Source organism: Geotrypetes seraphini, chromosome 16 (assembly GCF_902459505.1).
Source record: "Geotrypetes seraphini chromosome 16, aGeoSer1.1, whole genome shotgun sequence".
Lineage (NCBI taxonomy): Eukaryota > Metazoa > Chordata > Amphibia > Gymnophiona > Dermophiidae > Geotrypetes > Geotrypetes seraphini.
The window spans coordinates 34,538,504-34,561,293 of record NC_047099.1 but is presented as its reverse complement, the minus strand read 5'-3'; the positions used below and the strand labels follow the sequence as shown (position 1 = coordinate 34,561,293).

The 22,790-nt window shown below is 47.1% G+C and overlaps 1 protein-coding gene across 1 annotated transcript; it reads left to right on the top strand.

Moving 5' to 3' along the window:
* The first annotated feature begins 539 nt into the window (after positions 1-539).
* On the top strand, positions 540-22,253 carry CTDNEP1 (CTD nuclear envelope phosphatase 1). The gene is made up of 8 exons (XM_033924103.1): positions 540-767; positions 9,532-9,598; positions 16,099-16,217; positions 17,333-17,404; positions 18,050-18,166; positions 19,566-19,677; positions 19,864-19,948; positions 21,368-22,253. Exons 1-8 carry the CDS (start codon positions 666-668, stop codon positions 21,426-21,428), a joined length of 735 nt encoding a protein of 244 aa, XP_033779994.1. The 5' UTR covers positions 540-665; the 3' UTR covers positions 21,429-22,253.
* The last annotated feature ends 537 nt before the right edge of the window (positions 22,254-22,790 follow it).

Sequence of the window (22,790 nt, the reverse complement as noted above, 5' to 3'; positions counted from 1 at the left end):
ACACCCCTGATGTAGAGGGTTCCTTAGTACTGCTTAGAACAGGGGTAGGCAACTCCGGTCCTGAGGGCCGGAGTCCAGTCGGGTTTTCAGGATTTCCCCAATGAATATGCATGAGCTCTATTAGCATACAATGAAAGCACTGCATGCAAATAGATCTCATGCATATTCATGGGGGAAATCCTGAAAACCCGACTGGATTGCGGCCCTCCAGGAGGGACTTTGACACCCCTGCTCTAGGAGGAGGCGGGAAAGGCGCGCGCGAGGGTTTTTGAACTGCCTCGAAGCCACGCCTCCTCTCCTTCGGGGAAGCATGGCAAAGCACGGCAAAGGTACGCGCGTGCGCCGAAGAACGTAAGGCGTCCCGCCGTACGCGCCGCGACGATTGGTGGCGTCCACGCACGCGCCTGGGGGGGGCGGAGCGCGGCGACAGATTTGGCGCTCCCGCCTCGCGCCCCGCCGGCCGCTGGGACTTTTGTGGCGCCGGCGCGCCGGAAACGGGCTCTTGCGTTCCCGGAAGCGCCGGGAAGGGGGGAGGGGAGGGGGGGACGAGGCACAACGATGGCGGCCGGGCTGGCTGTGTGAGGACGAGGGGGAGACGGAGGCGGCGCCGGACACCCCGTGCCTCCGGGCGCTGCACGCTGGCGGAGCGCGGCGGTCTCGCGGGGATGATGAAAACGCAGTGCCTGCTGGGGCTCCGCACCTTCGTGGCCTTCGCGACCAAGCTCTGGAGCTTCCTGCTCTACATCCTGAGGAGGCAGATGCGCACCGTGAGTAGCAGGCGGGATAGAGGACGAGAGGGCTCGGGAGAGGTTGAACGGGGAGCGGAGGGGGAGGGGGAGGGGAGGAGGAGAGTGACAGAAGGGGAAGCGCTTCCTGGTGGCGCTTGTGACGTCATAATCGAGCGCCTCACGCTCCTCCTCCTCCTCCCCCTCCCCCCCCTGCACAGGCAGGGTTGCTGCAACTGGGCTTTGGGTTCGAGTCCCGCCGCGGCTCCTCGCTCGCTGCCCTGTTACCCCAGGTACAAAAGTTAGGGGGACGGTTGGGGCACATTTTTCTTTTGCCTTAAGATGTCCAGTTTTTGGTACACAATATATATTTTTTTTTTGGGAGGGGGGGGCGCGATTCCGGTCCTCGAGAGCCAGGTCAGGATCGCCACGACGAATGCGCGCGAGATAGAATTGCGTCTCCAGGAGGCGGCGCGTGCAGATCCATCTCATGCATATTCATGGTGGAGATCCTGAAAACCTGGCCTGGCTCCGGCTCTCGAGGACCGGAATTGCCTACCCTCCCCCCCCCCGCTGTATATTGTACTGCTTTAGGACAGGGGTGTCGAACTCCCTCCTCGAGGGCCGCATTCCCCTCGGGTTTCCCTCCATGAATATGCATGAGATCTATTTGCATGCACTGCTTTCATTGTATGCTAACAGAGCTCATGCATATTCATTGGGGAAATCCTGAAAACCCGACTGGGCTCCGTCCCTCGAGGACCAGAGTTGCCCACCCCTGTTCTAAGCAGTACTAAGGAACCCTCTACATCAGGGGTGTCAAAGTCCCTCCCTGGAGGGCCGCAATCCAGTCGGGTTTTCAGGATTTCCCCCATGAATGGGCAATGAGATCTATTTGCATGCACTGCTTTCATTGTATGCTAATAGAGCTCATGCATATTCATTGGGAAAATCCTGAAAACCGACTGGATTGCGGCCCTCGAGGAGGGACTTTGACACCCCTGCCTTAGGACTTTCTGCCCTTCTCTTTGTTTACCCCAGGCCTTCTTGATTTTTGTTATTTTTTTCTTTTGTTCCATGCATCCTCCATTCTTTTTAATAATACATAACTTTGTTCTTCTATACCACCATAATCAGACGACTTCTAGGCGGATCGCACTGAAGAGAGCTGGACAGTCAGCGAATTACAAAATGCAAATAGTGAAAGTACAACATATTTATTACTCAAGAAATAGACAGAATAAAATTATTAAATTTAGTGTGACTTCCTGTCCCTTTAAACCCGATACTTTGTCTTGGTTTAAAGTTTCTCTTACATTGAAAAAGTTCTGCATTATTTACTCCTTTATTTATTTGGATTTTTGCTCATGTGCTTTTAAAAATCACATTCAGGTAGAGTAGATATTTCCTTGACCGTGGAGGGGTTTACAATCTTCATTTGTACCTGAGGCAGTGGAGGTTGAAATGACTTGCCCAAGGTCACAAGGAGTAGAATTTGGATTTTAACTGGGCTTCTGTGGTATGCATAAGATTTTTATGTATGAAGGAAGAGGAAGTGGCTCTACAGGTGAACAAAACAAAACAGCGGTGACAGCCAGGAAGAGAACACTGGCACCACAACTGTTTGGTTATCACCATCGTTGTTCTTCCAGACTTGAGTACATTACTCCAAGTGAGATTTCACTTGTGTCGTGGGTAGAATCTAAGGAAATACTTCTTTACGGAAAGGGTGGCGGAGGTAAAGACTGTATTTGAATTGAAGAAAGCATGGGACAGGTATTTGGGATCTCTTAGGGGGGGGGAAAGAGTTAGTAGATGATATGGGTGGATAGACTGCATAGGCCATCTGCCATCTTTTTCTATGTTTATTATCACTTTCTCTTTTTTTATGGATTATACTTACTTCTTGTCACCTTAGCCTTCCTTTGGCTCTGGCCACTGCCTCATCACGATGTGATAAAAGTAATGTTGAAGACAGATGCTTGCTATTTTCTTCTTCCCCTATCGTCTTGTGCACCTATATCTCCACTGTCCCTTTTGTCTCTACTAACAACATGGAAGGTGAATTCTCAGAGCCCTCTCATTTTATTAGTCACTCTTTTCCACTGCTGTTACTTCTGTGGCCTGACACTTGCATTCTACCCTACTTTGCTACTAAGTCTTATGTAGATCTGCACACTCCCTTGCGAATATTTAAAAAATCACCCTGATTCCCTCTTGCCTCCCTCCACAGCTTACTTTTAAAGCCCTGGTGGTCTAGCGGTGAAGCGGGGCAGGAGCGATCTTCCTACGCTTCTGCCCCGTGCAGATCCACAATCAAAAATGGCTGCCTCAAGTTCCCACAGCAGTCTCATGAGACCGATGTGGGAACTTGCGGCCACCATTTTTAATCACCGATCTTCACCGGGCAGGAGCATAGAAAGATCTCTCCTGCCCTGCTTCACCGCTAGACCACCAGGGCTTCAAAGGTAAGCTGTGGAGGTGGGGGAGGGAGGCTGCTTGTTTGGAGACTCGTGAATAACCAAAAAGAAAAAAAACTGCACCACAGGTACTAGTCATAGGACCAACAGGTCATAAAGCAGCAGCTGTTTGGTAGCCCAGAATAACATTCTACAGCAAGTAACACATTCACGGAGGCAATTAGCACAGCAGGTTTAAATAGGGATTGGACAAGTTCCTGGAGGAAGAGTCCATAAACCTTTGAGATATTAGGTTGCATGGTACTTATGCCCAATTAGGATTCTGCCAGTTGCCTGCAATCTGGATTGGCCATTGCTGAAATAAAGATATTACAGGCCTCCCCCCATATTTGCAGTTTTTGATAAAATGCTTATTGATTTAAAGTGCTACAATATGCTTTGTGCCAGTCATTCCCTAAGAATGCTGGTTGCCTTCTTTTTGTTCTTGAGATGCTTTACGGGAATTTAAGACACCAAGAAAAAGCTGGGGTCGTTTTTACTAAAATACGATAAGCGCTAGCGTGAACTTACTACACATGGGAGAATGTGGAGCTGTGGTTAGAGCTACGGTCTCAGCACCCTGAGGTTGTGGGTTCAAATCCTGTGACCCTGGGCAAGTCACTTAATCCTCCACTGCCCCAGACGGGGAAAATGCTTGCAGGGCCTGTACGTAAACCGCTTTGAATGTGGTCGTATAACTACAAAAAGGCGGTATACAAGTCCCAATCCCTTCCTCTCCCTCTTTAAATGTTTATACAAAGCTGGTCAGTTCCAATGGGGGTGTTTTGTATTTATAAATCATGTTAAACCAGGGATCTCAAAGTCCCTCCTCGAGGGCCGCAATCCAGTCGGGTTTTCAGGATTTCCCCAATGAATCTGCATTGAAAGCAGTGCGTGCACATAGATCTCATGCATATTCATTGGGGAAATCCTGGAAACCCGACTGGATTGCGGCCCTCGAGGACCGACATTGGACACCCCTGGTCAAGGGTTTAGGTCAGACATGGGCAACTCTGGTCCTCGAGGTCCGGAATCCAGTCGGGTTTTCAGGATTTCCCCAATGAATATGCATGAGATCTATTTGCATCTACTGCTTTCAATGCATATTCATTGGGGAAATCTTGAAATCCCAACTGGATTGCGGCCCTCATGGAAGAACTTTGAGACCCCTGATCTAGTGTATATTTATTGCAGATATCCTGAAATCCTGGCCTGCATGTGGCTCTCGAGGACCGGAATTGCCTACCCCTGTTCTAGTGCAATAAGTGTGTCATTCTGGTGCAGGGATCTCAAAGTCCCTCCTTGAGGGCCGCAATCCAGTCAGGTTTTCAGGATTTCCCCAATGAATATGCATTGAAAGCAGTGTGTGCACATAGATCTCATGCATATTCATTGGGGAAATCCTGAAAACCCGACTGGATTGCGGCCCTCAAGGAGGGACTTTGAGACCCCTGTGTTAAACGTACTGTGTTCTTGAAGCATGAGAAAAAAATAATCAGTGATTGAACTGCAGTGGGTGAAAGATTTTTGATGCTCATAAGAGCCAGAACTTCTGCTTTCTTCACTGAAGTACAAGGCCACCGAGTTCAAATCGGCATTTGTGGTCTAATCTTCAGTGACGTTTTTAATATAAGCTGTTTTTTCTGGCTGCTGTGTGGTTTTCTGTTCAGTTTCCTACATACCTTTTTTTTTTTCTGTTGTTTAATATTTAACTGTTACGGTGCTGCATAGCAGAGCTATTTAGAAATTCAAAACTTAAGTGTTCTTATGTCTCTATATTCCTCTTCTCTGGGGTACCGAAGTGAGAAGTTGAATGTTTTTTTGAATTTTCATTAAACTTGGAGGATCCGTGAAACTTGAAAAAAGGAGGAAGAGGCGCGGTTTTATTTCCAATGGTGCCAGGGGGTGGGTTTCTTGGGCCTTGCGGGATATTGTTGCAATTTGCTCCATCTGGAAGCCATTCATCAAGGGCTGAATTGCAGGACGGAGAAAGACTTCTGGATGTGTGTCCAAAAATCGTGGAAAGGAGAGGCTGGTCCAGGTGTTTTCAAAATTCCCACAAGGAATATGCATAAGATCTGTTTGAACACAATGGAAGGTAGTACACGCAGATCAATCTCATGTGTTCTCATTGTGGAAATCTCAACTGGATCATATGTTTCCCACCTGAGATCTAGTCCATTTCCTGTCTCAATGCATCCTTAAACCAGACTGATATGTGTCCAGCTTGCTTTCACTTCTCCCGGAAGAATTCATTCCTGTGCTCAGACTTTTCCTAACGTCTCACCTCTTTCTTTCCTGCTGTATTTTAAGCTTTTGACTTGGTCTTTCTCTTTTGATATTTGAAGCCTATTATCTAGTCCAATGGTTCGCAACCCTGTCCTGGAGGACCACCAGCCAGTCAGGTTTTCAGGACAGCCCTAATGGAGCAGATTGCCATTCCTATCACTTCCATTATATGCAAATCTCTCTCATGCATATTCATTAGGGCTATCCCAAAAACCCAACTGGCTGGTGGTCCTCCAGTTACAGGGTTGGGAACCACTGATCTAGTCGTCTTTGAAGCTTATCTAAGCTCCGTTATTGGCCTTACTCTTATCAGGTTGTCTAGGCCTTTTCATTTTTCTCATCTCTGGGCTTTCTCCAAGCTCTTTGCAGGGGCAGGATAATAATAATAACTTTATTTTTCTATACCGCCATAGTCAGATGACTTCTAGGCGGTTCACATCAAAAGAAGGCTGAACATTCAGCGAATTACAAATGCATGAGGGGGAATGTTACAGAAGAAAAGGGTACTAAGGGGAGGAGAAGTAAGAGGGGTAGTAAGGGGAGGGAAGTGAGAGGGGTTGCCTGAGAGATTGCTTCGGGTTTATAGGGGGAAAAGCGTGGTGAGCGAAGGTCGGTCTGTTTAGGTGATGAATTGGATACAAGGGCCCAAGCAGTGGTGTTAGATGAAAAAATAATTTTATGGACATTTGTCATTCAAACTACAGAAAAATATAATACCGTGTAAGTACTTCCCGGCTGCACACGGTCCTGCTGTGCTTTAGCCCAGTAGAAATTTGCACAGTTGCTTCAGAGGTGCAAAACAGTGGTTAGCTTGAGATCCTATAAAGACAGAAGAAGTATCTGAATGTAATATTTAAACTGCTTTATTAATATATCTGCTTATATCTTGCACAATCTGAGCATTTGCGGCAGGTTATAGTTAATTAAAAGCATGCATAGTTATTCCATACGAATAAAAATCCACCATAGCACGTCCTTTTCAAACAATTCATTTCAGAACAGTTGGTCCCCTTCAAATTTTATTCCGTGTCTACATCCTCCTTAATACCCCAATACGCTTTTTTTCTTCAGCTCAATGTGCTCAGTCCGTGAAATAAATTTCATGCAGCTCTTATTCCTTAGGGCCGACCATATGTCTGTTTGAACAAAGATATTTTCAGCTTTTTTTTTTAATGCATCCGTATTCTGTATTGCTCTCAATTGCAAGGCAAAGTATTGAAGGATGTTGGCAACAAAACAAAGGAAAAAGTCCAACTTTGTCTGCAGAAAAAACCAAGCAGGAGAAACAAACCAAACTGCAGACCGTGTACAAGATGCAGGCAAAAATGTATTGTACCAAAATTAAAATGCAAATAAGTAAAATAAAACCCTTTTACCAATCAAGGGACCCGACACGGTCTGTGTTTTGGACAAACCTTCGTATTTGTATTTATGAGGACCCCTGACGAAGGTTTGTCCGAAACACGGACCGTGTCGGGTCCCTTGATTGGTAAAAGGGTTTTATTTTACTTATTTGCATTTTAATTTTGGTACAATACATTTTTGCCTGCTTCTTGTACCCAGTTTTGTTTGTTTCTCCTGCTTGAAGTATGTTGGCCCCATTACCTTAAAAATCAATTTCTGATATTCCTCCAGTCTAAAACGAAAGGATGGTACTACTTCCAGCCAAGATCTGGAGTCAGGCCTTAGTGCTCTGGGTAGTGAATAAATTCTCAAGTTTATTGCAATTATAGGAGAAACGGCATTTTTAAGAACTTTAACCCTCCCTCCTCCCAGATTTCATACTTTATTTTTGCTCAGTCAGGAGCTAGTGCTTTTAAAAACGAAACGTATGTTTGGTTGTGCCGTGGAAAGGCAGCATATCAAATGCATGGCCGCTAACCCTTGTTAGATTTGGGACAGTTTCGAGTGGAAGCTTCCAGAGGGAAGAAGAGAGAAGTATTTCCCGCTTTGTACCAAGCATAGCCCAGCAAAATCTTCTTTGGCTTTTGGCATGCAGAGCTCTGGCACCCACTCTGGATCCTCTGCAGAGCCTCGACGTTTCTTATGAACGTGTTGGGCGATGAGGGTGTATGTGCGTTTGCTGAGATCGGTGGTTCCTTCAGCTCCAGCCAGTGTTGTCGGATGTTGCAATTGAAAGGATCTGTATGTGATCGGAAACTTAGTTTGCAGCATGGTTTTGGGATTTGTCGGTACTTGGAGGGCCTCAGAAAAAAATAGTTAATGTCTTATTAAAGAAATGACAAATTTGCATGAGGTCAAACTCTTTCTAGTTTATAAATCTTTCCTTTTGGCTAAGCCTTAATAATAATATTGTCATTTATAGCTAAAGAGACATACGATCAAGAAACGGTTTTATTTTACTTTTGTGATTATGATAAACATATCGAGGGCCTCAAAATAGTATCTGGTGGGCCACGTGTTTGAGACCACTGAGTTAAGGGGAACAGCTAATCTATTGGCTGGGTTGGAGGGCCATTGTGACATCACTGATGAGGTTGGCTCTTATTGGTGGAATGAGGCATTATGACATCACAATCTCAGCTCTGCTTCCCAAAGGCAAACAGGATGTCATGGATACAGTTAAGCCAGTGGTCTCCAACTCCATCCCTTTGTAGGGTCACATTTTGGGATTTGGAGGTACTTGGAGGGCCTCAGAAAAAATAGTTAATGTCTTATTAAAGAAATGACAAATTTGCATGTGGTAAAAACTCTTTATAGTTTATAAATCTTTCCTTTTGGCTAAGTCTTAATAATAATATTGTCATTTATAGCTAAAGAGACATGTGATCGAGCAACTGTTTTATTTTTACTTTTGTGATTATGATAAGCATACCGAGGGTCTCAAAATAGGACCTGGCGGGCCGCATGTGGCCCCCGGGCCGTGAGTTTGAGGCCACTGGTGTAGGCTATTATATATATAAAATGCATCAGAACCTGCAGACAATCTAGTTTTGGGATGGACCTGAATATTTAAAGCACGTTTGGGTTTTTTGGGGGGGGGTTTTCCCCCCAAAAGAGTTAAAGCTTTTTTGCATTGGCCACTGTACAGCTCTGCTAACTGTTCGAACCCCTTCCTCCTCCCTCCCAAACAAGTGCTGTTCATTCTGATATTTAGGTTAAGCAAGCATGAGGATTTTTCCCTGATTAAAGGGAATTTGGGGGAGGGGGGCAGGCAGGAACAAACCTGGCTGTTAGCAAGGGGAAGGTGCCCTGCAAGTTGACTCTGGAGTGGAGGGAAGGAGATTTCTTAAGGTAGATAGTTCTCTTTGGTCATATGACATGGAAGCGAGGGTGCTCTCTTGCAGAGGGATCGTATAAATGGGTGTCACGGGCACTTTTATAAGAGACAACAGGTGCATGGTTAAAATAAACCCCATGTGAGCCTATAGACGGGGGGGGGGCCAGGAGTCTTCAGTTCTGTTGCCTGCACTGCCCACTGGCTCTTTCCGCCAAGTGAGGCTCATGCTTATCCAGCTGGGGCACAGTGCAAGGCCCAGGCAGTGTCTCATGGTAGGAATTTGAAGAGGCTCCTTCCCTCTTCTTATCCCTAGCCTGCATTATTTGACTGATATGCTAGCCCTTCAAACAGGAGAGACAGCATAAGTACATCTTTGGACAGGAAAGGGAGGACCTCCACAAAGCAAGTTCCAAGTCCGATACCGTACACGAGCCCTCACGGAGTCAGCACTCATCCCTGGCCCTGTTTGCCTAAGATTTAAGGACTTGTTCAGGATTAAGCGTTTTTATTCTCCCTCCCATTCCCTTCTCTGGTCTCTGGATTCAGTCAAACTTCTGCTCCCTTTATTGGGGTTTTCCCCCCCTGCCCCCATCCTCTCCCCCTCCCCTGCCGCATGGGTACCATTCTAGCACCAGGTTTTTGCTTTCCTGCCTAGGTGACCTTGTGGTGCACTTTATGGAGTTGGGATGCTCTCTCTTCTCCCCCCTCTGTCCCTTAGCAGCTGCTGTCTTTGTGCTGGGTCCATGCGCCAGGGGTTAAAGCACGTGACACTCCGTCAACACTCTTGACACTTTTGCTTTCTCTTGCTTTGTGACAGGTTATCCAATATCAGACAGTGCGTTATGACATCCTCCCGCTCTCTCCCGTGTCCAAGAACAGACTTGGTGAGTAAAGGGTGAGGGAGAGGGATTGTGCCTCAGTGGTTTGGGGGAGGTTCACTCGGCTTGCTAGGCTTCCAGTCACACCTTGACCTACGTGTTCTGCTTGTGCAGTGGTCTTGGACAGGGACGGTATGGAGTATGCTCTTAAAATGACACCTTGTGGATGTCCAGAGCATAGCAAAAAGGAAGCTGCATTCTCTTTTAAACCTCTAGAGGGTGTTGTGCCTCCGCTGTCCGAGCTGAATGGGGAGCTCTTGCAAGAGACCAGGAGGAATGGATAGGAAGGAGTCAAAGGCTTGCTAGGGGTGTGAAACTGCTGATTTTTTTTTTTTTTTTCAGGAGCCTACTTTTAACCCCATATTGTCTGTGAGTTTATACTGCACAAACTCCCATGCAAACAAATGAGCTGAGAATTAAGTGGGTTTTGAGCCTAGCTGTGTTCCTGAATTCCTCTTCGCTCGTTACTGGAACGGCAGGGGATACTGCAAGACAAGACTGGGGTGCACTGGCAGAGGTCTGTTAGGGATTTCAAGACCAAGGCTGTGGAGTCAGAAGCAATTTTGGGGTTACTGGAGTCGGAGTCGGTGAAAATGTGCCGACTCCGTCTCCTGATAGGGTTACATTGTATGTCATGCAAATATTATAATGCTTAAAGCTGGCTTTTATAAAGTTGCAGCAGAGATTTCCTTTTTTTATATGTATTATAATTTTTCATAATACAGCTCAAACAGACCAGTAAAGAATAAAGGTAACAAATAAACAAACCCTTTTCTCGCAATACAGTGGTACCTCGGTTTACGAGTGCACCGGTTTGCGAGTGTTTTGCAAGACGAGCAAAACATTCACAAATTTGGTGCCTCGTAAACCGAGCTTGCCTCGCTGTACGTGCGCCCCCCCCCCCCCCCCGCGAACCGGCACCTTCCCCCCCCCGCGATCCGGCACCCCCCCGCCGCCATCGGGCACCCCCCCGCCGCCACCTGAGATCCCCCAACCCACCCGAACCCTCTTCTTACTTCCAGTGTAGCCTCCGCATCGCCACCAGCATGTTCTGTGCCCGAAAATCTGCTTCCTGTGCCGGGCCTTGAGCATGCAAGCAGATTTTCGGGCACAGAACATGCTGATGCCGGCGATGCCGATGCGGAGGCTACACTGGAAGTAAGAAAAGGGTTCGGGTGGGTTGGAGGATCTCAGGTGGCGGCGGGGGGTGCCCGATGGCGGCGGGGGGGTGCATGATGGCGGCGGGAGGGGTGCCGGATCGCGAGGGGGAGGGTGCCCGTTCGTGGGGGGGGCCTTCGGGGGGAGCAATGTCGGTTCTCGTGGGGGGGGGGGGGGGGAAGGTTTGGGGTGGGAACATATCAAAGCAAGTTTCCCTTACTTCCTATGGGGAAACTTGCTTTGATATACGAGCATTTTGGATTACGAGCATGCTCCTGGAACGGATTATGCTCGTAATCCAAGGTACCACTGTATAATCTTTCTAGCCCACAATAGTGGAGGAGTTACTAAACATTTTACATAATATTCAAAGGAAATATTTAACTCAGCATAAACCTGAGCTAAGCCATCTTATGTGCTGTATTTCACTTTCGGCCTCTTTTACAAAGGCACGCTAGCGGTCCCGAAGATTTAAAGTACTTTGCGGCTTTGTAAAAGAGGCCGTTTAACTCCTAATAAAGATCAGCATTCATTTTTCAACCTCCTTATCCTTCCTTTGTTCCGTTTACTTAAAAATTGTTGCAGGTACAGAGGATCCCAAAATATAAATTCTTTTTGTCGCAATTGAATAATGCACTTGGCAAGGAAAGTTTAAGAAAAAATACAGCCTTCAAAGCTAATACCTGAGATTTTAAGTTAAGAAATTATTTTCTTCGATACTGTGTTGCTCTAGCAACATCAGGAAAGATTGATACGAGATCACCACAAAATTTCATAGTTCCATTCTTAAAATATAATCTCATTATCAAGTTTTTATCCAGTTCACTTACAGAAGTGGTCGAGAGTAGACCTAGTTAATCCTCCAAGAAATTTGTTAAATCGAGCCCTTGATCAGATGTTACCTTCAATACAGTGGTACCTTGGATTATGAGCATAATCCGTTCCAGGAGCATGCTCGTAATCCAAAATGCTCATATATCAAAGCAAGTTTCCCCATAGGAAATAATGGAAACTCGCTTTGATGCGTTTCCCTTCCCCCCCCCCCCCCCCGAGAACCGGCATTGCTCCCCTCGAAGGCCCCCCCTGCGATCCTGCACCCCCCCTGCCTCGAACTGGCACCCCCCCCCCACGATCCGACCCCCCCCCCCGACATGATTGGGCACCCCTCCGACACGATCCGACATCCCCCCTGACACAATTGGGCACCCCCTCAATTGGGTTTCTTACCCTCATCTGGGCACTCTTGAAGATCGGCCTACTCGTCTGCTGGGCCTTGAGCATCTGAGCATGCTCAAGGCCTGCGAGTTCACGTTCTGAACGTGAGCGTGAACTCGCAGGCCTTGAGCATGCTCAGATGCTCAAGGCCCAGCAGACGAGTAGGCCGATCTTTAAGAGTGCCCAGATGAGGGTAAGAAGCCCAATTGAGGGGGTGCCCAATTGTGTCGGGGGGGGGGATGTCGGATCGTGTCGGGGGGGGGGTGCACAATCGTGTCGGGGGTGTCGGTTCGAGGCAGGGGGGGTGCCGGATCGCAGGAGGGGTGCCGGATTGCGGGGGGGGGGGTGCTCGTAAATCGAGCCATGCTCGGTTTCCGAGGCACCGATTTTGCAAATGTTTTGCTTGTCTTGCAAAACACTCGCAAACCGGTACACTCGTAAACCGAGGTACCACTGTATTTGTAAAGACTCCACATTTGTTAATCCTAATACCTCTTTAAAGTATTTTCTAAGCAAAAGTTCAGCTGCCATCAAATGGGTCTTAGGAAAATGAACAAAGCGGAGATTTTTTGATCGAGCTATATTTTCCATTTGTTCATACGGTAGAGGTTTCCACTGTGGGCCGGCAATGCTCATAGAATTCTTATGAACGTTGGAGCATTTACCACGCCGGTCCACGGTAGAAACCTCTACCGCAAATTTATAAAAGCCAGCGTAAATTTCTCATTTTGCAGATAATTTGATTCTTTTTTTTTCAGGATATGTTTTACTTTTAGAATATATTTTGACATCAAGTTCTTTGATGATTACAAAATGCAATATATTTTATGATAGTTGTATTAGTGAAAGTGGCACTTGGAGAACGACATGGGGACAAAGTTTGTCCCTGTCCTGGCCCCGTGAACTCGGTCCGATCCCATTCGCACAAGCCTCGAAGAGTTATGATTTTATATTGAAATGATTTTATTAAAGTATAAAAAGAACTGTCATTTTATAAATCACAAATACAGAACAAGGATGAACAAAACCCCTGTCTCCCCTCCCCCCCTCATAAATATCCCCTCCATTATCGAGACAGCCGAAGAAGCCAAAGTACTACAAAATGCTGCATAGAAAATTCATGCTAACAGAATACCTCGGTCACACACGTGGAACACAAATACCAAATTCTTAATAGCTAATGAGAAATGATAAAACATAAATTAAACCAAAAATCTAAGAAGCCACACCTTGCATGTAGTGCAATGCCTATATCCCGTATTTTCACCCATATACCGCGCACCCGTGTAAAACGCGCACACGGGTATAGCGCGCGGGGAACACAAATTTATATAAAAAAAAATTAAATATAGCGCGCACACGCGTATACCACGCATGCTAAAACCTTGTCCTGCCTACTCCGAACCAGTATCCTCCCCCCCCCCGCTCGCGTCACCCCCCTCCCCCGCGATCCTACATCCCCCCCAGCACCGCAAAACATCTCTTACCCGATCCGGCACCAGCACCAATGCATAGGATGTGCCAGTGCCAGTGCCCAAAGATCCTCCCTCGTTGGGTTGGGCTGGGCTGGGCGGTGCGGTGCGAGAGAGATCCTCCTTCTTCCTGCGCCGGGCTGGACTAGGCTTTGAGCGAGACCAGAAGGCTTTGAGCATGCGCAAATGCCCGGCGCAGGAAGAAGGAGGATCTCTCTCGCACTGCACCGCCCAACCCAACCCAACGAGGGAGGATCTTCAGGCACTGGCACTGGCACATCCTGTGCATTGGTGCTGGTGCCGGTGCCCAATCGGGTAAGAGATGTTTTGCGGTGCTGGGGGGGATGTAGGATCGCGGGGGAGGGGGGGGTGACGCGAGCGGGGGGGGATGCCGGATCGGATTGAAAAAAAAAAAGTTGTAAAACACGCTCGCAAGTATAACGTGCACGGTTTGTAAAAATTGTGTATAACGCGCGCGTTATATGCGTGAAAATACGGTACACTTCTCCCTCCGTATTCGCTGTGATAGGGGATTAACAGAACCGCAAATACAGAAAAACCGCAAATAACATTTTCATATGTTCTTCGCTGTTTTCTGTTAAAAACCATCGTGAATATGGTGAAACCGCGAATAACATGGTGGGAGACCTGGCCTGTTCCTGAAGGAGAGGCAAAACACGGTGAAGAAAGTGCTGGGAATCGGCATTTTTTTCTCTGTAAACGCTTGGAATCGGCGATTTCTCTATGCAAGCTGATGTAATTGGAGGGGGGGCGGAGAAGCAGCAAGCTAAAAACCATGAATAATCGAAACCGCGAATGCTGAAACCGCGAACACGGAGGGAGAAGTGTAAATATATAAATTAAGGCATCGGAGTGGAGATACCATAAATAAAGGAATCGGAATTGAAGGTTTTATATGCCAACTCCACAGCCCTGTTCAAGATTGAAATAGCAGAGGTGGCTGCAGAGCCAGACTGAGGTGCATTGGCAGAATGTGTGGTATACTGAACTACATCCGCCTGGATGACTGAGCAAGAGGGCTAGGTCTGGATGTGTGTGATGAGTTAAAGCCCGGTTTGTCATCGGAGGGCCCCTTCCACCTTTTACTTGATGACAGTCCTCAGTAAGACACTATGAGGTTCATAGACGAAACGGAAATACGTCTTAAAAACCCACCTAAATCGACACTTAGAGGATCAAAAAGACAGGTCGTCCAGGTGCCGATAATCGAAATGGATATCTAAAAGCAGCTTAGGCCTTTTCACTGCCACTGTACGCCCGGAGTGAAAAGGGGCGTTTTTTTTAGGAGCGGTTAGGGCGGGAGGTAGGCCGACTTAGACTTAGTCGTCCTGCAGCGATAATCGAAAGTTTAACGAGACTGCCTAAACGGAACTTATAGGTTGTGACTTAGGCAATCTAAAAACAGGTATAAGTGCCCAGAAGATATCCCAAGGGACCAAATACACTTCTCCCTCCGGATTCGCGGGGGATAGGGGCAGAGCTGGACCGCGAATGGTGAAATACTGCGAATATCTTCTGGTCCGGCTCTGACCCATCCCGGCCTTACCTGGTGGTCTAGTGGGCTTTTGGGGCAGGAGCGATCTTTCTACGCTCCTGCCCCGTGCAGATCGTCGATAGGAAATGGCTGCCGTGAGTTCCCGTAGTCTCTCGAGACTACGATGGAAACTCCCCACAGCCATTTCCTATTGGCGATCTACACGGGGTAGGAGTGTAGGAAGATCGCTCCTGCCCCGAAAGCCCGCTAGACCACCAGGTAAAGCCGGGATGCTGGGGGGAAGGCTAAACTATGGGGGTTTTTTTTCCTTTTATTCCCCCCTCCCCCCCCCAAAATCGCGAATATGTGAAATCGCGATTGCCGAAACTGCGAATGGGGAGGGGGAAGTGTAACCACTGCAAGAACAAAGTACAGACCCCCCCCACACACACTCCCCCAGTGATCACTAACCCCCCCTAAAAATCAGAATAAAAAATACAAACCTACCTCCAGAACATTAGCACCTGGCGTAGGAAAGCCTAGTAGAGCTGCACAGAGGTGTCTTATGTAGTCTGTGGGGTGAGGAAGACCCAGGCCCATAAACCACTGCATTCATAGTGAAACATGGGCACCCACCAATCCCCCCCAAACCCTACTGTACTGCTAAATAGATGCCACTTGCAGCCATAAGGGCTATAGGGGTGGTATATGGGTGGGTATAGTAGGTTTTGGGGGTGTTTTGTGAGGCTCACCATGACCTATAAGGGAGTTGTGGTGAGATGTTAATGTGGCACCCTTTTTGTGAAGTTCACAGCCATGCCCTGTAAGGTGCCCCACTACTCTGTTGCCATGTCTGGGTGGCCAGGCCATTGCTTTGCTGACCCCCTCCCACGTCCAAAAGGTCTTATTCTAGGCGTTTTTGACGTGGACAAATTTTGGGATGAGAATGCGGTATAAAGATGGATGACTTGAGCGGTTTGGCTGATTAAACGGCTGGACATAAAGTAGGTGATTCTCAAAAAAATATATATTTTGGACGTATTTTACGAGAATGGACTTTGGGTGACTAGCGTTCTAGGCCCAAAATGTACTGACTTTTTTTTATTAAGCCGCTCTAAATGTATAAACATCGCTGCTAACAGTGTAATATCCATTCTCTTCCACAGCTCAGGTGAAGCGGAAGATCTTGGTGCTGGATCTGGATGAAACGTTAATACACTCCCACCATGATGGTGTATTGCGGCCCACAGTTCGGCCTGGCACGCCGCCAGACTTTATTTTAAAGGTCAGAATGGTGATGGTTCCCCTGCCTCTGCCTCCCTCCCTCCCCAGTCTGGATCTTGTATATGAGGAAAGTGTCCCTGGGATTTAGGATCTGTGCTTCAGATACAGCCTTTTGCGGGTGGCCCTCTTTTGGTCTTCATTCCCTGAGAAGTGGCTCAGTGGTTTTGCAGGATTTTTCAACTCAGTCTGGTTTTCAAGATCTCCACAATGACTACGCATGAGATATGGATACGGTGGAGGAGTGCATTTAAATATCTCATGCCTAGTCATTGTGGAGATCTTGAAAACCAGACTGGGTATTGGTTCACTAAGGACTGGATTGAGAATCTCTGGTAAAAGCAGTGTGCTAAGAACCAGAGATCCCACATTTCTGCAGACACTCCTCATGACCTTGGGCAAATCGCTGTCTCTTGTTGCTTCATGTACCTACTTAGATTGTAAATTCCCATGGACAGACTTATTATACCTGATTACCAATGTACAGTGAACATAAGAACATAAGCAGTGCCTCCGCCTGGTCAGACCATAGGTCCATCCTGCCCGGCAGTCCGCTCCCGCGGCGGCCCAAACAGGTCACGACCTGTCTGCATCACCAGAAGGGGCTCCCTTGCCACCTTGGTTTCTCATTGAAGTCCTATCTTCCCATCGTAGTCCTAACCCTCCGGTCTTGCACATGCACGACCTGTTGGGTTTCTATGTGCTGTGTATACTATTAGAACTATCAAGTACTTTCAAATGCCAAGTTACTCAGTTCTAGGCTGGAGATTTTGGACCAGTCCTGGTTTTGAACTTCAAATCCCACACTGCTTTGGGGTGTTTAGTGCCTGATCCTGTCCATTGAACTCAGCGCTGCAGGTCGCATAATGCGTCAGGATGAGATGGTCAGAAATCCAGGGCTGTTCCCCCCCCCCCCCAAATCTCTGGCCTGGGACTAGGTAACTTGGCATCTCTATATTTTTCTTAACTTCTCTTTCTTCCAGGCTGGAGTAGGTTAGTGGGCTGGGTGACCATTGTCCTTTGATTAATGCCCCCAATCTATTCCAGCAAAGAAAACAGCGAGTGCTTCTTGCCCTGCCTGGTTCTTCTCTTTTTTTCAATAATGACTTCTCTTTGCAGGTTGTCATAGACAAGCATCCTGTCCGTTTCTTTGTACATAAGAGGCCACACGTGGACTTCTTTCTGGAAGTGGTAAGTGACTGTCTCCTATGTAGCAACCCGGTTCATAGACAACCCCGCGAAAGACAAAGGCGCGCGCCGAAGAAAATTACAGTTTTTAGGGGCTCCGACGGGGGTTTTTGTTGGGGAGCCCCCCCCCCCCCCCCCAATTTACTTAATAGAGATCGTGCCGGCGTTGTGGGGGGGTTTGGGGGGTTGTAACCCTCCACATTTTACTGTAAACTTCACTTTTTCCCTAAAAACAGGGAAAAAGTGAAGTTTTCCGTAAAATGTGGGGGGTTACAACCCCGCACAACACAGCGCGATCTCTATTAAGTAAAGTGGGGGGGGGGTTCCCCCTCCACGCCCCCCCCCCCCGTCGGAGCCGTAAAAACAGTCATTTTCTGCGGCGCGCGCCTTTGTCCCGGCGCGCTTTTGACCTGACACCTAGCAACCCTGGATAAGATATTTTGAGGGTTTATAATGGCAGCCCAGGTTTCAGCAGAGGATAAAGAATGTTAAAATGACTCTCACGAACTCAACTAGCGGGTATTAGGAGACAGTGAGGATTTGATTGCCTTCTGATTCTATGTATCACCTGACAGTTATTAAGGTCAGTCCATTGCTATGTCTAGCTTTGCTGATCGGCATCCATGCCCCGCTTTTTCGCTTCTGCAGGTCAGCCACTGGTACGAGCTTGTGGTGTTCACAGCCAGCATGGAAATCTACGGTTCAGCTGTGGCTGATAAACTCGACAACAACAGAGGCATGTTATCGAGGAGATATTACAGGCAGGTGAGTTGGTGGTCTAGGAGGGAGAAGATACTGCGGAGGAACATAGAATAGCCTTACTGGGTCAGACCAGTGGTTCATCTAGCAAAGTATCTCATCTTCACGGTGGCCAGTTCAGGTCACAAGTACCTGGCAAAACCCCAAATATTAGCAACATTCCACGCTGCTGATCCAGGGCAAGCAATGGCTTCCCCTGTGCCTGTCTCAATAGCAGACTACACCCTTTTTAAACCCAGCTATGTATATCCTCTGGCAACACGTTCCCAGAGCTTAACTAATCTCTGAGTGAAAACATATTTATCCTATTGGTTTTAAAAGTATTTCCAAGTCACTTGTGTCCCCTAATCTTTGTACTTTTTGGAAGAGTAAAAATTAATTTCACTTTTACCAATTCTACACCACTCAGGATTTTCTAGACTTCAATCGTATCTCCCCTCGGCCGTCTCTTTTCCAAGCTGAAGAGCCTTAACCTCTTTAGTCTTTCTTCACATGAGAGGAGGTCCATCCCTTTTCTCATCCTGGTCACTCTTCTTTGAACCTTGCTACTGCAGCAGGGACGTCATTGGTGCTTTGATGGACTGTAGGTGTAAAACATCATTGTACTCATGTCACGTCTGTCCTGTCACCGACTGCTTTTGTGTCCCACTGTCTCCGGTTTTATTTTTATTTATTTAAATTTTTGTATTCTGTTTTAAGCCTAAGCGGATTACATATGGCACATACCGTATTTCTAAACTTTCTACAAAAAAGAATTACTATACTTCAAACATTGCTTTAATTTAAATATTATTAAAATCATCACAGTCAATATACCGTACACATTCATAAATACATAAGCACAGGATGCCTGAAAATCTCCAGCAATACTCCTTATTTAAAATAATCAAACATCTAACAGTCCATCACAATAAGGGAGTACTTATCTTCTGAAGTCCCTGTCTGGAGTTCTTGTCTTCTGAAATCGTCATATCATCCTGGGCTCAGCTGCAAATTCCAAAGTGCTCAGTGCTCCCAAGACTAGGCATTTCCTTCGGCCAATGCAAAGGAGCGGCCTAGTCATGGGGAAATACGGTACATATTAAAATCACGGATACAGCTATACACATACAAATAAGCTGAAACCTGTGAACCACTTGTAAATTCAGTACTTATTAAAGCGAGTATCTACATAGCTTCATTAAATAGCTACTTAGACCCCTATTATAGCTAGCAGAAAGCTTTAACAAAAAGATGAGTCTCTTGACAATTTCTTAAAACTCATCCTATAACTACATAGCCTTAAAACCCCCTGGCAAAGAATGCCACATCTGTGGACCCACTAATCGAGATGGCTGATATTCAGGTTTTCATATGACAACACCATTTCTTACCTTAACACCCCCATCCCCCATTCTTTTTCCAGCATTGCACTTTGGAGCTGGGCAGTTACATCAAAGATCTCTCGGTCGTCCATGGTGACCTCTCCAGTATTGTCATTTTGGACAATTCTCCTGGGGCCTACAGGAGTCATCCAGGTGAGAGGGTTCCTCATTCCACACTTTGAGCCGCAGTGCCCCACTCTGAAGCATTTGCACCTTTAAATAACAGTGGTAGAATGGAAATAAATCTGTTAACGGGAGAAAGCTTTCTGCCCGTAAGCTTTCACTATGTGTCTTGACAGTAAACTCTTGCGTTGACCCTAGTCTCTGCTTTCCTTCTAGATAATGCCATACCAATAAAATCTTGGTTCAGTGACCCGAGCGACACTGCCCTCCTGAACCTGTTACCAATGTTGGACGCCCTGAGGTATGAAGGGGAAGTGTCTAGCAGTGTTGGTGAGAGGAGGAGGATAGGCAGCAATGTACTTCTCAGTTTGCTATTCCTTTTTTCAGCTGCACAAAGCAAATTCCTGTGTTCTGTTAGAAAAGGGAGCAATAACCGATAAAGACAGACACAGAGAGCATATCCTATATTATCCCAGGACAAGCAGGCAGGTATTCTCACTAGTGGGTGATGTCATCCGACAGAGCCCCGATGCGGACGTCTCACAAGCATACTTGCTTGAAGAAACTTCAGAAGTTTCGAGATGCCCGCACCGCGCATGCGCAAGCGCCTTCCCGCCTGATGCACCGGGCGTGTCTCCCCAGTTCTTTTCTTTCCGCGGAGCTGAGAAGTTTTGCTTCAACTCTCTGCGCTGAGTGAACCCTTGTTCTTGCCTTCTAGTGCTCGCGGTTTTGAGTTTATTTCTCTTATCGTGTGTTCTATTCTGTCGTTTTCTTGTTTTTCAAAAAAAAAAAAAAAAAAAAAATTATTCTCTTAAGTTGCCAACTTTCCCACCATCCCATTGGGGTTAACTTGGAGGTCACCCACTAGTGAGAATACCTGCCTGCTTGTCCTGGGATAAAGCAATGTTACTTACCGTAACAGTTATTATCCAGGGACAGCAGGCAGCTATTCTCACGTCCCACCCACCTCCCCTGGGTTGGCTTCTCTGCTAGCTATCTGAACTGAGGAGACACGCCCGGTGCATCGGGCGGGAAGGCACTGGCGCATGCGCGGTGCGGGCATCTCGAAACTTCTGAAGTTTCTTCAAGCAAGTATGCTTGTGAGACGTCCGCATCGGGGCTCTGACGGATGACATCACCCACTAAGAACATAAGAAACGCCTTCGCCGGATCAGACCGAGGTCCATCTAGTCCAGCGATCCGCACCCACGGCGGCCCATTTAAGTACTCCTTTTTGGAGACCCAAAATTACCGTATCCCTCAATATGATATGCAAGAAGGTGTGCATCCAACTTGCGCTTGAATCCCAGTACAGTAGTCTCCTCCACAACCTCCCCGGGGAGTGCATTCCAAGCACCCACCACGCGTTGCGCGAAACAGAACTTCCCGACATTTGTCCTGAACCTACTGCCACTCAGTTTCAGGCTATGACCTCTAGTCCGTGTCACATTTGAAAATGTTAGTAATACTGTTTCTTGGTCCCTTTTATCAAATCCTTAGTGAGAATAGCTGCCTGCTGTCCCTGGATAACAACTGTTACGGTAAGTAACATTGCTCTATTCAAAATCCTAGCAGGGTTGAGGGAAAGATAGGTGGATCTTACAGTTTGCATTCTTCTGCTGACAAAATTAAAATTCAGATACACCGATTTGTTGTCTGAGGTTACAGTCAGTATCGGTCAAAACGCATGATTTTATTAAATTATGTATTTGTTTTCCAGGTTTACTGCAGATATGAGATCTGTGCTAAGCCGAAATCTGCACCAACATCGGCTATGGTGACAGTGGCCCCCCCCCTCCTTTCTTCAGGGTGTAACCCTGCCTGACCTCCTGTCTGCCTTTTCCCAAAAGACCTGCCTGGACTTTTGAGGCAGGGCGAGGCAAAGAAAGCAGAAATCTTGCAACCATCAATGAACTCAGAAGCAGGACAATAAAGAAAAGAAATCAGGTCCAGGGCACTGCAGCGGCCTGAACTCGCCCGCAGGACCTTGGCAACTGGAGCACTTTTGGGAGGGTGGAGGTGATAATGCTACAGTGCCCCCCCTGGTGTAGACAAGCTGTCTGTGAGAAAGGGGGCTAGTGACCATGAGCAAGACAGACAATGCACGCAGGAACTCCTCAGCAGCCGCAGTAGGGAATGAGAAAAATCACTTGTTTTTAAGGAAGACTTTTTTTTTCCTTGTGTAAAGAAGTCCTTTTATAGGGGCCAGCCTGGTGGCTCTAATTTGTTTTCTTTTTATTTTGGCTTGTGATTTATTTTTTTTTTTAACCCTTTTTGGGTTTCTTCTAAAAAGCATCACCGAGCATGGGTCTTTATAAGATCCCCTTAAGATGCAGTGATCCAGTGTCACTTATACAGATTTCAACTGTGGTGTTGGCCCGAGGGTGGTCACAAGATTTTTAACTGTGTAAGAATTTGACATTGTAGTAAATTTGCTCAGTCTCTTCTCTCTGTGACTGCACATTCCGGTTAGGAATTGTAATTCAGGGGTGGAAGAGAAGAACATTCAACCTGCTGTGTTTTGAAGATTATTTTTTAATTTTAACCTTCTATTTTTTTGAGTGTTTAATTAAAACTGTTGCTACAGATTCCAGGTGCTAAACATATTTCTGATGGGAGCTGGTGTCCTCTTTGTGTAACTAATTTATCTTCCTGCTAAGCTGCAGGCGTGCAAACAAATGTTTACTGTCTGTGTCTGGTTTAGAATCGCGCTGCTTTTTAAAAACCTGCTCAATTACTGTCGAGTGACGGTGAAATGCAAGGCATACCCCTATGTTTGTGCCCTGGATGCCAGTTGGTTGGGGAAGGAGAAGGATGCTGTGTAGAGAATGACACGGGGAAAAAATCTGTCCCCATCACCGGCCCACCATCCTCTGCACCGCCCCGTCACCGCCGATCCCTTCACCGCCCCGTCACCGTCACCGCCATCCCTTTCACCGCCCCGTCACCGCCACTGCCATCCCATTCAGCGCCCCGTCACCGTCCCCGCTGCATCCATATAAGCCTTTTTCCTTTCACTCCCTCCTTCCAATTTGAGCCGGGAACACTAGCGATCGCACGGTCCCCGCGGCCACTACCTGCCTGCCCGGTCGATCCTGGTGTTTGGCCGGCTCTCTCCCTTCTCCTCACCTTGGTTTGTGGGT

Coding starts and splice junctions, on each gene's coding strand:
- CTDNEP1 (XM_033924103.1), top strand. CDS start 666: ATGATGAAAACGCAGTGCCTGCTGGGGCTCCGCACCTTCGTGGCCTTC. Junction 17,405..18,049: donor TGGACTTCTTTCTGGAAGTG/GTAAGTGACTGT, acceptor TCGCTTCTGCAG/GTCAGCCACTGGTACGAGCT. Junction 19,949..21,367: donor CCAATGTTGGACGCCCTGAG/GTATGAAGGGGA, acceptor TTTGTTTTCCAG/GTTTACTGCAGATATGAGAT.